Here is a 15,753-nt window from a genome sequence, read left to right on the forward strand (position 1 = left end):
TAAGAGGCCAAGGTTTCACAGTGTATGTTAAGGATGGAAAAATTCAGCTTGCGGTCAGATCAAATTAGAATTATAAACCTGTTATAATATAAAGTTGTCATTTTCATGATTTATTGAAACTGTAACGTCTCCCTGGTACACCTAATATAGCCCATAGCTTATAGTAACATTAGCCATTTCGCTATTTTGTATATTCAGATTAAACATTCCCACAATCACCTAGAAGCCACAAGTCAGTAATGTCACCTGTGATGAAGTGGTGACACAAATCACAGTTGCTCTAAATGTAGCTATCGTATGTGCTCCCACATTATTTACAGTTGAGGCCAAAAGTTTACATACACCTAGGCTGAAGATTTTCAAACTCAGTTTTTCACAACTCCACACATTTCATGTTACCATACATTTCTTGTGGAAAGTCAATTAGGGAATCTACTTTGTTCACATCGGAGGTAATTTTAAAACAATCAATTAGAGACAGATTTATTTAATTCACTATATCAGAATTCCAGTGGTTCAAAAGTTGACTGTCTCTTTAAACAGCCTGGAAGATTCCAGAAATTGATGTAATAACTTTTTAGAAGCTTCTGATTGGCCAATTGTCATAATTAGGAGTTAATTGGGACCTGTGGCTGTATTTAAGGACCTACCTTTAGAACCACTGCCTTTTTGCTCATGATACCATGGGAAAATCCAAGCAACTCAGCCAAGACTTAAGAAAAAAAAACTTGTGGACCTCCACAAGTCCGGTTCCTCCTTAGGAGCAATTTCCAAACAACTGAAGGATCTGTACAAATAATTGTATGCAAATATAAAAATCTTGGGACCACACAGACACTGCATCATTCAGGAGGGAGGCACAAATTAACTCCCAGGTCTGAAAGAACTTTGGTCCGAAAGGTTCAACTGAATCCCAAGACAACAACAAAAGAACTGGTGATGGAGTTGGAGGCATCAGCTACCAAAGTATCTACATCCACCATTAAGAGAATCCTACATTGCCATGGCCTGAAAGGCAAGGAAGAAGCCCCTACTCCAAGACCGGCATAAAAAAGCCAGAAAGAAGTTTGCAGGTGATCACCTGGATGAAGACCAAGCCTTTTGAAGGTGTGTTCTCTGGTCAGATGAAACACAAATTGAACTGTTTGGCCATAATTATCAGCACTATGTATGGAGGAAAAAGGGTGAGGCTTTTAATCCGAAGAACACCATCCCAACTGTGAAGCATGGGGGTGGCAGCATCATGTTGTGCGGGTGTTTTGCTGGAAAAGGGACTTGCTGGTGCACTTCAGAATATAGATTGCATCATGAGGAAGGAGGATTATCTAGAAATACTGAAGCAACACCACAAGACATCAGCTACAAAGTTAAAACTTTTGCTGGAACTTCCAGCAGGACAATGATCCTAAGCATACCTCCAAAGTTGTAACAAAATGGCTTAAAGACAACAAAGTGAAAGTACTGGAGTGGCCATCACAAAGCCCTGACCTGAATCCCATTTGTGGACTGAACTGAAAAAGCATGTCCGTGCAAGGAGGCCCACAAACCTGACTGAGTTACACCAGTTAGCGTTACACTGAGTTACAGAGTGTATGTAAACATTTGACCCACTGAAAATTTGGTATAATACATAGAAGCTGAAATAAATCTGTCTCTTAGCTATTATTTAGAAATGACCTCTCATGGAAATAAAGTAGATATCTTTATTGAATTAACGCAGGAAATGGTAACATGAAATGAGTAGAGTTGTGTAAAATTGAGTTGTCTTTAGCCTAGGTGTATGTAAACGTTTGGCCTCTTGGTATGTAAACGGTAACCACTAGGGATGGGAATTGATAATTATTGATACCGATTCCATTACCGATTCTGCTTATTGATCTGATTCTTTATCAATTCCTTTATCGATGCCTTATACATTTTCTGGGTGTAATAAGAGTAGGCCTACATACAAGTTTTCAGTGTCAACTTTATTTTCCAGCCTGAAATGCGATCACACTAGTAAATGGCTACACATGTCATGTAACGTGCAAGTAGTTGGCTATCTCCCTGGATATGAATTAAATGTTTTTAACAGAAAATAAAATAATGAATGCTATTTTATCCACAAAAATAGCTATACAAAAAGGCAAAATAAATGTTGTGATCACGATTGCCATTGTAGAAACCTTCAGTTAAATGAATTTGCATAATAAAATTAACAAAACACGGGCTTACATTTTCTGAACCTCGGTGATATAGTGGTGTAAGTAGACTATTTAACAATTATCTAGCTTCTAGCGCTAGCCAGTGGTATGCTTCTATCAACACAACGCACACAGTACTCGTCACACGCTGATATGTACTTATAGCTAACCACCGCTACATCATTTTCAGTAATATGGGAGCATGCAGTTGAAATCCTCTATGGAAAGCATCCTCACAGCAATCTTATCTACAATCAGTAGGCAGTGTTGTGCATATCCCGCTCTTACAGCTCGTTTCCAGCCCAAACCACTGCAAAGAGAGCAAACTTTTTTTTGTCAGTGACATTTCCTTCTGACATCTATGATGGCAATGGCAACCACATTTATTTAGCCTTTTTGTATAGCTATTTCCATGGATAAAATCGCATTTATTATTATTGTTTTTACCAATAAATAATAATAATAAATGCGATTTTATCCATGGAAATAGCTATCCTTGCACGTTACATGACATGTGTAGCCATTTAGTAATACGATCGCATTTTAAGCTGGAACATAACCCGTTAATCCAGAGAAATTGCTGAGTTGTCTTAGAATCTTTATCGCAACAGAACGTATCAAGGCTGGCAGTGTCCGCATCAAATTTGTTGTGACAGCTGCCGTCCAAAACAAACACCTGAGAGAGGCAGCGTGCTGCCTGTGTACGTGCCTCCCCCAAGGCGTTACGTCATTGTTTTGCAATGCGCAGTTGTCGTAAAAACATGCTGGCATCGATAAGCGGAATCGATAAGCTCGGAGGCATACAATTCCAGTGAATAGGACAACTTGGAACCGGTTCTCAATGGGAACCGGTTCTCGATTCCCATCCCTAGTGACCACAGCATCTATTAGCCTACTCTGTGACAACTTTTGTGTTTACCGAGTGGCAGTGTTCGGGAAGCTACTTTAAAAGCATAGCTTTGCAAGCTACCAATTACTTCACACACTGGAAGATGTTGAACTACAGCAAAGCTACCCTAGGGAGAAATCTAGTTTGGTTAACTAAAGCTACTTAGAAAAAGTAGTTCAAACTACTTCATAAAAAATGATCAAATTGACAGTGTACATGTGATACGAAATTATAACAAAATATAATACAAAAAAGTCACAGGCCAGCAAAAAATGCCACTCAATTGAGTTTATTGCAAAAAGTGCCCACTTGTTCACAGGTCATACATAAACCAAAAAAATACAATACCCCACTATTCATGGGAAAGTGCAAGGAATGTCAGCTTTGGATTTGTATACAATGTCCATCAGTCAGACACCTGCCTTCCAGAAACTAGACTCCAGGTGGGGGTATTGCACCAAGCAGGATTACTCAGTTAGCCAGGTAACTTCTAATATAGAATATCATGATATTTATAATGGTCCATAGAATTACTCTCTGTATCACCAGATCAACTTTAAATAAAATTGTATGCTGATACAATATTAACCTTAGGTGGCAAAAGAACAGCAAGCCAACCTCAGCCTAGCCAGACCTTCATTTGAATGATTCTGGCTAAGCTATTCATAGCATTGGATTGATTGCAGACACCTTGGTCGGCAAACACAGGTGATTGTAATGAAATAGTGGGTGATTATCATGAAAGACCGGTCCCATGCATTGCACCATATTGTATGGGCGGAAAAACACATCATGAGAATAGTTTGACTAGGTCAGTTAATGTTAGCTAATATTTGCTTTATGTCAGCAAACCTGACATTAGCGGGTTAGCGACATGTTCATTTTGATAGAACAATTGTTGTTGTAGACAAATTAACGCTACAGACTTTATTTAATTAGACTGACGTTAACATTCACTGAATTAAATCACTTGCCTGTATGTAACATTACAATGTGGCTAACTTATTTAAACTTTGCTAAATTGGTTAGCAAAGACAATGTTAATACACTCACCTTTATATGTGTTCTTAGATTTGTGTCTGACGTCTTTGAGAGTGTATTGCATAGCTCACAAGTAAAAATGTAGGTTTTATCGGTGGAGCTAGTCAGTGTCATGTATTTGTTTAAGTATAGCCATGGTGATTCATGGAGATTTGGGAGGTTTATCCATGATGACGCTGTTGCTGTGTGAGCACTGAGCAATGCCCGCCGTTTGCACATGTACTACACAAAGGTCAAGTGTGTGGTGGTGGCTGCCTGAGGAATGCATTGGCTGGGCATGCCTTCACAGCGGTCAGGATGAAATAAAAAGGGGGCGGGGCTGGTCAAAGGGGGTTAAATTACAGTAGAGAGCCATGAGGGATCAGAATTGTAATGTGTGTGTCTGGGTTTTGCTGTATGTTGGTCTGTGTGGTATGTGTGTGCTAATACTTATTTTTTCTCATTTGTGTCCAAGGGTGATCGGGGCAATGAGCAACTATGAGGAGTTCCACCGGGCCTATGGCTGTCCTGTTGGGTCTGTCATGAACCGGGGGGATAAGTCCTGCCGTGTGTGGTAGATGCCAAACCGATGTGAGACTGGTGGCCAAAACCGAACATTCAGCACTCCACCCACACACAGACCAGGGGAACATCCTCAGGTCGGGGTTCTGTGTCCCCCGACAAGCTTGATTACAGGTCCTTTGTTTTGACTGAAGGAAAGTGGCTTCCAGTTTTTCTCTTGTTCTGCTATTATCTTTTTTTGGGAAGGTGTTTTTGTGGCTTGTAACCAGGTTTTGTTCAGAATTAGACATTGTTGGATTCATTAACAGTCAACAATAGATATAACATTATTTTTGTCATTTCAGGTAATTGATTTCAGTTTCAATTTCAATTTTCTTTGCTATTATTAAAGTTATATATCAATAGGATTTTATAGGACTTATATGCTGTGCCAGATGGCAGTTTCTGTCATCTGTCTTGTACAAGAAAGATTTTTTTTTCATTGAATAATATCTGTAAAAACCAGAGGCATCAATATTTATTTTCTTCTCCTTCAACTGAAATTGAAGTTGATTTTTTTGAAATATAGTTTTTTTCTTGACTCCCCAGTGAATTTTTTTCGGCAGTTTTGGATGCGAACTGTCAACCTTAACGTAGCCAACCTGATTTGTAGCCTATAGCATTTTCAACATATTGCCAAATTCTGGAAGAAACAAAGTGCAAAAATTCAGATTCAAGAATGTGCTGGGAACAAGATTCCAGTCCTTGTCAGTTGTAATGAAATGTTTGATGGCCCCTGTCAACAAAGTTGTTGCTGAGCTTTCCTTCCCCCTTTATGATAACGTGTCAGTGATGATAACAATATGCTTCATGAAAGACTCAAACCTCACAATGTGCAACATGTTGTACCAAAACAGCCTTTAAAGAAATAAAAACATACACCCGTTGGCCCAACCCTGTTTTATTATCTTAGTATGCAAAACGCAAGCACGATGTGTTTCATGTTCTGTTAAAAACAAAAAGAGATGCTTTCTTTCCGTGATGGACCAAAGTGATTCAATGTGACAGGTGCTGGTGTTTTGGTCCTCAAGTAGGGCAAGGTCATTTTTCAGTTTTTTACATATTATGAAAGGGCAGATTATGAGCTTTCAAATGATGTATTATACACTGAAAATAGTTAAAGAAGATATGCTTATTTGAATGTTGGTACTCCTAAAATCAAGTAGCAGAGAAAATCCCCTTGAAAGATCTTGAACTTTTCACACTTCTCACAAGGGAGATAATGGGTGGGAACAATAGCTAGTTAACTCCACCCCAACCACTAGAGTACCTGTCAATCCTTGCCCATTTAGGGGTTACCCTATTTAAAGCTTTATAACTCCAGATGTGAACACCACAGAGACTAGAAAAATGTCTTAAATGAAGCAATACATTTGTACCATTTATAATACTAGCTTAGATTACTTTATTTCTTACAAAATTATGAATATAAAGTGCCACAAATGCAATGGACAAGGCAAAAAATCTAAAATGAATTTGCTCCTTTTTTAGTTCTCAATGAAATACTGGGAGATTGCGGGTTAAAGTAAACATGTCCTGGATCAAAAACGTCTTGACCACAAGTTCATAAAATCTAAGGGTGGATATGTAGAACTACTAAAGATGTATGAAGCAAAAACTAAGCAGTGTACCCAGCATCTCCAAATCTACCCAAAATGTCTAAATTATTAACACTGGTCTAAAATAGCTAAGGGTCCAGAAACAAATCCAAAATCTCTCCAAAAAGGAATATAATGCTTTTTGTCCATTGTAAAGCCCTTATGAAGGTTTAAGATGAAACATAGATATAATTTAAACATAATGCAAAAATATAGTCACACAATGCTGCACAGTACCTAAATGTGTAATAATTAACTCTAACTATTTTCAGCCGTCCACCACGTTTTGGCAATGTTTCAACACTCTCCTCATCACTGTTGTATGCGTCACAAAAACTATTACAATACTAACAAATGCTTACATTACAGTGTGAAATATCCACATTATATAATACCAATTCTAAAATAATGTATATAACCGAAATATTTTGAGCAGTAATACTTACATAGCAATGATGAAATCTTATCTATGTTCAGTAAATGGAAACAGAGACAGTAAATCAATGACAGTTCTATCCGCTTCTGTTTTGCTCCAGAAAACGATGTCAGATAGATCTATCAGCAAACATATAGCTTAGCTATGCCCAGAAGTCCTCAATAATAATGTTATTTTCCAAGGAATTACGAAAAATCGTTGACAACGTTTCGTTAGGTGCAACGTCTTTTAATGCTACCATATATAGAGCGAATGCCATGGTAAGAAAATGTTCGGATACGCTAACCTATAAAACGCTATTCCAAAAGCAAAATTAGACATGTTATACATCGTTAGAAAGCTTATACTCTCACCTACTGAATAAATAGTAATAATTAATCAAACCAAATTGTACTAAAAAGGGTGACAACACCGTAAGCAACAGGTGTGGTATTACGCACAGCTATTTTTGAAGGTAGCCTACCCAGGTATCACAAATGCGGGTATATTTCACAAATGGATTGTCCAAGACAATATATGACCACTCAGCCTCAAAAGGGACATCTCTACGCATAAAACCAGTGGTAAGATTGTATATTGATTCAATGTTTAGTCCCAGATATTGACTGTGGAATGACATGGTATAATTTTAAAAAACTTTGTCTCGCTTATTTCGTTATTCAATGAGCAGCGTTTTCACTGCTGTATTAGCATATTTTAGGGCAAATGTCGGGTTTATCTTGTTACGGAATATTACATTACATTACAGGCATTTGGCAGACGCTCTTATCCAGAGCGACGTACCACGAAGTGTATAACCATAACCAGGAACAAGTGTGTCGAAAACACTAGAGAGCAGTAGCCTACCGTTCCAAGTGCAGGGAACAACCGCATAGTTCAATTTGGACCCTGTAGGTTAAACTGATTAACACTAACACAAACAAGAACAGCAACAACGCAGTCTATGCAAAAATACAAGCAATAGTTAAGACGAGTTAAGTCACCTACGAAACAACTACCTAGTTACAACCCTAAGCTTACAGTCAATTTAGGGATTAAATTGAGAATACGATTTCTCTCAGCATAATGACGGATTCAAAGACTAAACGAACTCACCCGATATTGTCTTCAGTTGGATCCATGCCAAAGAAAAGTAATGATTCATCCTCTCAAAAAGCTTTTACTAACAAAAAACAAAATATCAACTCGCCACCCCTGCTACCTGCGCTCGGAGTACCGTATTATTTATTTAGACATCTATTTAGATCTAACTTATGGTGTGGGAGTTATGGCCTTTTACCCAAAACCCTTTGTTATAGCGCCACCATCTGGCCGACATAGGTGATTTTTAGTGCCTGAGTAGTGGGGGGCCATAGGAACCCACTTGCCAAATTTGGTTGCTCTAGGACTTTTGGTTGCTGAGCCTCAGACACTTTTAGTGGAGAAAAATAATAAGAATAATAATAATCCGAACAAATACAGTAGGGTTCCACCAGCTTTGCTGCTTGGACCCCTAATAATAATAATAATAATAATCCTAACAGATACAATAGGGTTCCACCAGCTTCGCTGCTTGGACCCCTAATAATAATAATAATAATAATAATAATAATCCTAACAGATACAATAGGGTTCCACCAGCTTCGCTGCTTGGACCCCTAAATATAGCAATATTGAGCAACTGAAAATGTCCGTAAATCAACATACAATCATCATACTCTAATTAAAATATTAAGTAAACCTTAAATAAATATACTTTACGTGGAGTTTTAACGTGATATATAATGTTGACTTGACCCTTGAAACTCCCATTTTTCATTTTTAAAGCAACTGAACACAAGATTAGCTTAGAATCATCAACAGCATTCAAAGAACAAGCATCGGATTTTAATCAGGTTTGTATCCTTCATGAGGCCAACAAAGTCACAACTGCTGCTGATTTAGCTACAGACTGCAGAGCAAGAATTCCTGAGACTAACATCAAGGCTTATCTCTTATGTAATAAGAAATTCCAAAACTAAACGTGTTAATTCACATTTACTTTCAAGTAATTTTTTCCCCAGAGTACTGCTTGAGCAGTCCAAGTAGTCTTGCCCAACCCTAGTTTTCATGCATATGTAGATTGTAACAGCCTGTGGTTAGCAGGGCTGTTTTAGTCGCAAATCCTTTCCTATACAGCCTTCCTTTACTTTTCCCTCATGCAAGAGAGAGAGAGAGAGAGAGAGAGAGAGAGATTTTGTGATTTTGAAACCCCTTTTATTGGAACATTGTTCAACCACAGAAATTACTGTACTTCAAGATAAAAAATAATAGACAAGCAGCATACAGAGAACAGTTTAAAAAAACTAACCAGATGCAGGAGAGAGAGAGAGAGAGAGATCGTAAATATCTGCATGTTTTCTCTTCCACAGATTTTACTTTCTGTTGTGAAACTGTCACAGAAATGTATTCCTCATATTCATACTGTGAAAGAGTCCAGTGTGTTTCTTTTTCCATTTGAAATGATTATTCCATGTGACGTATCTGTTGAGTAGATGATCATTGATGTGTCAAACAGGGAAACAGGCGGTGTAAAGCACGACAGTGTTTAGCGTAAGTAGCAGTGGTGTATTACGATATAGCTTAGTGACTGAAATATGAGATGCTGTAATGTGAAGATGATGTTTTATAAAGGAAAAATTCATGGTTCATCAGTTTCAGTACACTCCAGTCTGTATGCTGTAATTAAAATAAAACTTGAACTTCCTTGCATTGTATGTGTGCCGATAAATAAATCCTTGTCATTTTAAAGATCCACATTTAAATGAATACCTTTTGTATTTCTCCTCTGAAACCAACCCACACCTGGGTCAAATACAAAAATACAGATTTGTATTTGTATTTGAAAAGTTAAATACATACTTGAAGTATTTTCAAATACATTTACACATTAAATACTTTGTATTTGATTTATTTAAATTATTTTAATGGAAAAACAAATACTTTCCCAAATAGCATTTAAAAAATACATTCCTTTAAATAAATACTTTCCTGGGAAACCAAATATTTTAGTATTTAGAGCCTTTTGAAAATACATTAAAATACAAATACAATTTTAAAATTGTGGCAAACACGCCTGCCACAGGCCACCGAAGTGGCTTTCCTTGGGGCCCTCCAGCACAGAGACACAGGGAGAAGATGTTCCAACAGTCCAGATTTATTTTACGAGGGTTTGGCAAGATGGTAACGCCAAATGAGCAGATGTAAAAACCCTGTCATGACAGAGAGCTCCCCGTGTGAGTGGGGATGGCAGATTTAACCTGTGCGCAGTGATTACCTCATTACGCACAGGTGCAGCCACTCCTGGTCCTGGGTCCAATTAGCCTGGCCAATTATCTAATTCTTAACCAATTATCCAATTGGCCAGGTCTGATTAGCTTGACCCAGGGCAGGTGTGGCTGCTTAAACCAGCCATCCCCACACCACAAAAATATTTTGAAATGTTTCTGTGACAGACAACAGAAATGACTGAGCCAGCAACAATACAGGCTTCATATTGAAGGGGGTATCCCAGAGTTCTTTATACAATCTTTGTTAGTGGCCCTTGATGTGATGTCAGTGGGTTATAAATCCGAGGGCACTCCAGGAATTTGGATTATGGGCAAGGATGGCCTACATTGGCAATGAAAAAAAAACCCATACACTGCCTCTAACAGCCTAAATGCCTGTACACTGGTGGACTTGGGGGGGGGGGGTGCCCCCATGGTTGAAAAAGCATTGCTAAAGTTCTCTCTAGAGTGGCGAAAACGAGAGGGAGTGCCCTATTGGCTGCCCTTCACATAGGAAAAAAATGATTGAGTGCCCTCTAGAGTGCCCCTTCATGCAATAAATTATGATGATGTGCCCTCTAGAGCTAGAAAATTCAATAACGTGTCTTAATGAGTACCCTTCTAGTGAAAAAAAATGTGACGCAGTGTCCTATAAGGTGCCCTTACAATGGTCTAAACTTGACGTTCCCTATGGGTGCCCTTCCAATGGAAAAGGGTGCCATTATGAAGTGCCCTCTATGCCACCACTGTTTTCTCTTTCTGCCCCCCCCCCCCCCCCCTTTGCAAACACCGAAGGAATGCCTTAGGGGCAATGAGGTCTCCTAAATGTATACAGTGCCCTAGAATTGTTTCTCCCTTTATTTTTAAGTTTTATTGCTTTATTGCCAGTGGGGGCCATAGATCATAGGATGCTGCACAAGAATGTTCCTTGTGATCTGAAATTTGGATGCAATTTCTGATATTTATCACTGAGTGAAAATCTTAATGTCTGTATAGAGGCTTGTTGAGGGCAGACCATTGGAATATACATTTTCAGGGCATTCCAGTTAAAAGCAGAAAATAACATGACACAATTGTTTTTATTGGATGGGAAAGAGTTTACCTGTAGTTGGAGAGTACAACTGGCTGTCTTTGGCAATTATTTTAATTAATGCATTAGACATTACTCATCCCATCAGGGAAGGACGGAGTGTGGCACAGTGGGTAAGGAACTGGGCTTGTAACCGAAAGGTCGCCGGTTCGATTCCCGGGTAAGGACACTGCCGTTGTACCCTTGAGCAAGGTACTTAACCTGCATTGCTTCAGTATATATATCCAGCTGTATAAATGGATACAATGTAAAATGCTATGTAAAAAGTTGTGTAAGTCGCTCTGGATAAGAGCGTCTGCTAAATGCCTGTAATGTAATGTAATATCTAATGTAAAATAAAATAAATGGAGTAAACTTCAATTTGGTTTTTAAAGAGATATTCAGAAGCTGAGCTGGTTTACTGCCAAACATATTCATGTTTAGTCTCTTTGGAAAAATTGTAAGACAATGCATCCTTTTATGATAATATCATCAGGCTTAGTCTTGCTTCCAATAACACAAGGCAGCTTTGTTATGCAGTCTTTTCTTTAGCAAGTTAGTCAGAATAAAGAGGAAGAAATTAGTTCTTGGGGGGCTTAACATCAGTCAGTACCATCTGTTGCAGTGGACATTATGGGGTGAATATCTGCTGTTTGCCATCTGAGGAATCTGAACCTTGAACCTCTGCTGCAGAAGGGCGACTCGCACGCCATGCCATCCTGGTGAATGGTTCTTGCTCGTCTCTACCACAGAGCTTCTCCCACCTAGCTCCCCAGTGATGGAACGAACTCCCTGTTCCTTTATGAACCACTCAGTCATTGCCCATCTTTCACCATAGTCTGAAGACGCATCTCTTCTGACTGTACCTGGAATAACTATCACAACTCTGCCGGGCACTCCCAATCTAGAATCGCTCTGATCATTTTTATCTTTCTAATTTGTTCTTGTAGCAATTTAATGTTACACTTGTACCTCCATCCAGCACTTATATTGCACTTGTATTGTTATCTTGATGTTGTAGCTCATTGTCATACCTCCTTGTTTGACTTACCATAACTTTCTGACACAGCTTATTCTTACGGTGTGAACTGTACTTAATGTGTTCAGGGCTATGAATAACTGTTACATTATGAGTATTGTACCTTATCAGACCGATTTTGTAGTTGTTCCAATGACCTTCAGTATGCACTTATTGTATGTCACTTTGGATAAAAGCATTTGCCAAATAAATGTAATGTAAATGTAATGCAATGCAACATGCTTCAAACCTTGTAGATCTTCATGCGAACACTGGCCCACCCTCTGGGGCTGAAAATAACTATATTAGAAGATGATGGAGCAGCGAAAGTAAGCATGTCCAAAGATAGCCTTTCCCATAAATGTTTGTAAGTCTGTCCTTTTATCCTACCTCAAAACAAGGAAATGCAGACACCATCCATTACAGACTGGCAGTCAATTAACTACTGATTAATCAATTAAACATGCAAACAACATCCATCCATTATCTATACCCACTTATCCTGAGCAGGGTCGCAGGGGGTGCTGGAGCCTATCCCAGCGTGCCTTGGGTGAGAAGGAGGAATACATCCTGAACAGGCCGCCAGTCTATCACAGGGTGCACACACACCATTCACTCACACACTGTAGATAGTATCATCCATCCAGGCAGGCATTATATGATTTAATTCATTGATACCCACTTTGGCATTGAAAGCAGTGGAACTGGATGCCTACAAATCCATTTCTCAAACCACTTCTCCACACAGCATTCCTATAGTATATAATTTTGTAAATATGATGGATCTCAAGTCTGTTTAATAAGTCTGGAGTTCTGGAAAAGGCTAGGTAATGTCCTATATTCTCATTAGCACTAATTGCAAGAATTTGGGCTGCATACTAATAGTGTTAGCACTATCAATGGCTGCAGATGGACATCACTAGCTAATTTGCTTTTATCTTAAATCTACTCAAATCCACCTCTAGCGAGGAAATTAGTCTGGCATCCTATGTCAATTTTACTTGTTTTCCATTAGTGTTATCACAATAACTTTCTTATTCGCATCAGGTTCTGGTTATATAGGCTAATTCTTTAATGGAAAAAGGACTAGCAATAGCTAATTTGACAGTATCTCACTACCTCACTTAATTATTACACAAAATATTGATTTAGATGATCATTTCAATGATAGTTGAAAAAGAGAGGCAGGATAAATAGAGGCAGCAATTTCTTACATTTATTTTAACAAATTTATGTCTATTAATGTTGATAACCATAAAATAGAGCAACTTCCATTTGGCTGGTGTATTTCATTTTTGTAATAATATCTGGTGCTTACCCTTTAAGTAACTTCAGATGTGAGCATTACAAAGACTTGGACAGCAAGACACTTGTGCCACTTAGAGTACTTAGATTCATAATTTAGGTAGAAATAAAGTGCCACAAATGAAATGCAAATATTCTCCTTTAGTTTGATATGAAATATCACATGTATAAAAGGAGACATGTCCTGGATTGTAAACTCCCTGACCACAACTGTGCAAAATCTGAGGGTGATATGCGGACCTACTAAAGATTTATAAGGCAAAAAGTAAGTTGTGTACCCTGGTATTCCATAATGTCTCTAAATCTATTTGCTGTAAATCATAACATAATAATCTTTTCACCAGTATAGACTATCTATAATATCTAGGGGCCCAAAAACCTATTCCGAAACCTTTCCAAAAATGAATAAAATACTTTTTGTCCATTATAAAGCATAATTTGCCCTTCATGATGGTAAAATAATATTGTGACACACTGTGGTACGCAGATCTATATATGTAATCATTCACTGTTTTTCTGGACTCTGTAATATGTTTTTTTTAGGTACATTACATTTCAGTTATTTAGCAGACGCTTTTATCCAAAGCAACGTACAAAAGTGCATATCGTGGTCATTGGAACAACTACAAAACACAGGTTAGATTAGGTGCAATACTCATTTTGTACTGTCATTTATAGCCAAGAACACAAATCAGTTCACGCAGTGACCATTATTCTGACCTAACTTATGGCTAGTCAAACTAGGGGGAAGAACAAGCTACAATATTAGGATGAAAATACAAGTTATAATAAGTGCTGGAATGGGGGTACATGTAACCTGAGTGGCATGAAAGAGGGGATTTTAAGTGAAATATTTCACAGAGTTGTAGCAGTTAGTCCAGGTATAGTCTGAAGAGAAAAGTCTTCAGACCTCGGTGGGAGATGGGTAGTAAGTGAGAGGTTAGCTCCATCACTGGGGAGCTGGGGTGGAGAAGCTCTGTGACTTTGAACCTGATCCTGGCAGGGACCGGTAGCCAGTGGAGTGACCACAGCAGAGGAGGGACGTGGGAGAACTTCGGAAGGTTGAAGATGAGTCGGGTAGCAGCATTTTAAATCATCTATAGTGGCTGTATGGTACAAGCTGGCAGGTTTTCAAGGAGAGAGTTGCAGTAATCAAGATGGAGGTCGCCATAGCCTGGACAAGCAGCTGGGTGGAGTGCGTAGTCAGGTATAGTCGAATCCTCCTGATGTTGTACAGGAGGAATCTGCAGGACCGTGATGTTGCCTTGATGTGCTACTTGAGGTCCAGCTGGTTGTCCAGGACCACCCCCAGGCTCGTTGCAGAGTGAGAGGCAGTCACTGTGGTGCCATCAACCGTGATTGACAGCTCATGTAGTAGGGAGGTCTTGTATGGGAAGAACAGCAGCTCAATTTTGTTGAGGTTGAGCTTCAGGTTGAGATGTCAGTCAGGCAGGAAGATATTGTATCATTAACCTGTAAGGCAGAGGGGGGGGGGAGGAGAAGAAGAGTTGTGTGTCGTTTGCATAACAGTGATAGGAGAAGCCGTGTGAATTAATAACTGAACCAAAAGATTTGGTGTATATGGAGAACAGCAGACGACCCAATACAGATCCCTGTGGTACTCCTGTAACAAGGGGATGAGGAGCAGAGGCAGACCCCATCCAGGTGACCTGGTAGGACCTATCTACAAGATAGGAAGCAAACCAAGACAGCGCGGGCCCAGAAAGGCCCATCTCAGCCAAGGTGGAGAGGAGTAGTTTGTGGTTGACCGCTGCAGACATTGAACATAGTTGGGGGGTTGGGACAACATTTTAAAAATGTTACAATTTATTATCATAGGGAAATTGTTTTATGTTCATCAAGCACATATCAGCACACCGTAAATCTGAATGAGTATTTTCCATACATTACATTACATTACATTACATTAGAGGCATTTAGCAGACGCTCTTATCCAGAGCGACTTACACAACTTTTTACATAGCATTTTACATTGTATCCATTTATACAGCTGGATATATACTGAAGCAATGCAGGTAAAGTACCTTGCTCAAGGGTACAACGGCAGTGTCCTTACCCGGGAATCAAACCTGCGACCTTTCGGTTACAAGCCCAGTTCCTTACCCACTGTGCTACACTCCGTCCTCCATACCCTAAGTATAGTCCATGGAGATGGACATGGAGATAGTAATACACCACATTAAGTAAAATAAAATTACTATAAAATTATACTACACCGTCAGATGTTGGCTATGTTCTAGTTTCACAGTTAATCAAACACCAAGCATAATACATGGTTGATCCACCTACAGTATGAGTGCCTACACAACAGTATGTGAAATGCCCATATCAGAGAATGGCACAAACCTCTTAAAAAGACACTTAAT

At 38.9% G+C, this 15,753-nt stretch overlaps 1 protein-coding gene across 2 annotated transcripts in view; it reads left to right on the forward strand.

Moving 5' to 3' along the window:
* Positions 1–5,550, forward strand: part of phex (phosphate regulating endopeptidase homolog, X-linked) — a 103,277-nt gene extending 97,727 nt beyond the window's left edge. For both annotated transcript variants that reach the window (XM_035414430.1, XM_035414431.1), the window contains exon 22: positions 4,568–5,550. In XM_035414430.1, the coding sequence (XP_035270321.1) occupies positions 4,568–4,670 (103 nt within the window). In that variant the 3' untranslated portion in view covers positions 4,671–5,550. The remainder of the gene's footprint in view (positions 1–4,567) is intronic.
* Positions 5,551–15,753: the final 10,203 nt, after the last annotated feature.

This window comes from Anguilla anguilla, chromosome 4, assembly GCF_013347855.1.
Source record: "Anguilla anguilla isolate fAngAng1 chromosome 4, fAngAng1.pri, whole genome shotgun sequence".
Classification (NCBI taxonomy): domain Eukaryota; kingdom Metazoa; phylum Chordata; class Actinopteri; order Anguilliformes; family Anguillidae; genus Anguilla; species Anguilla anguilla.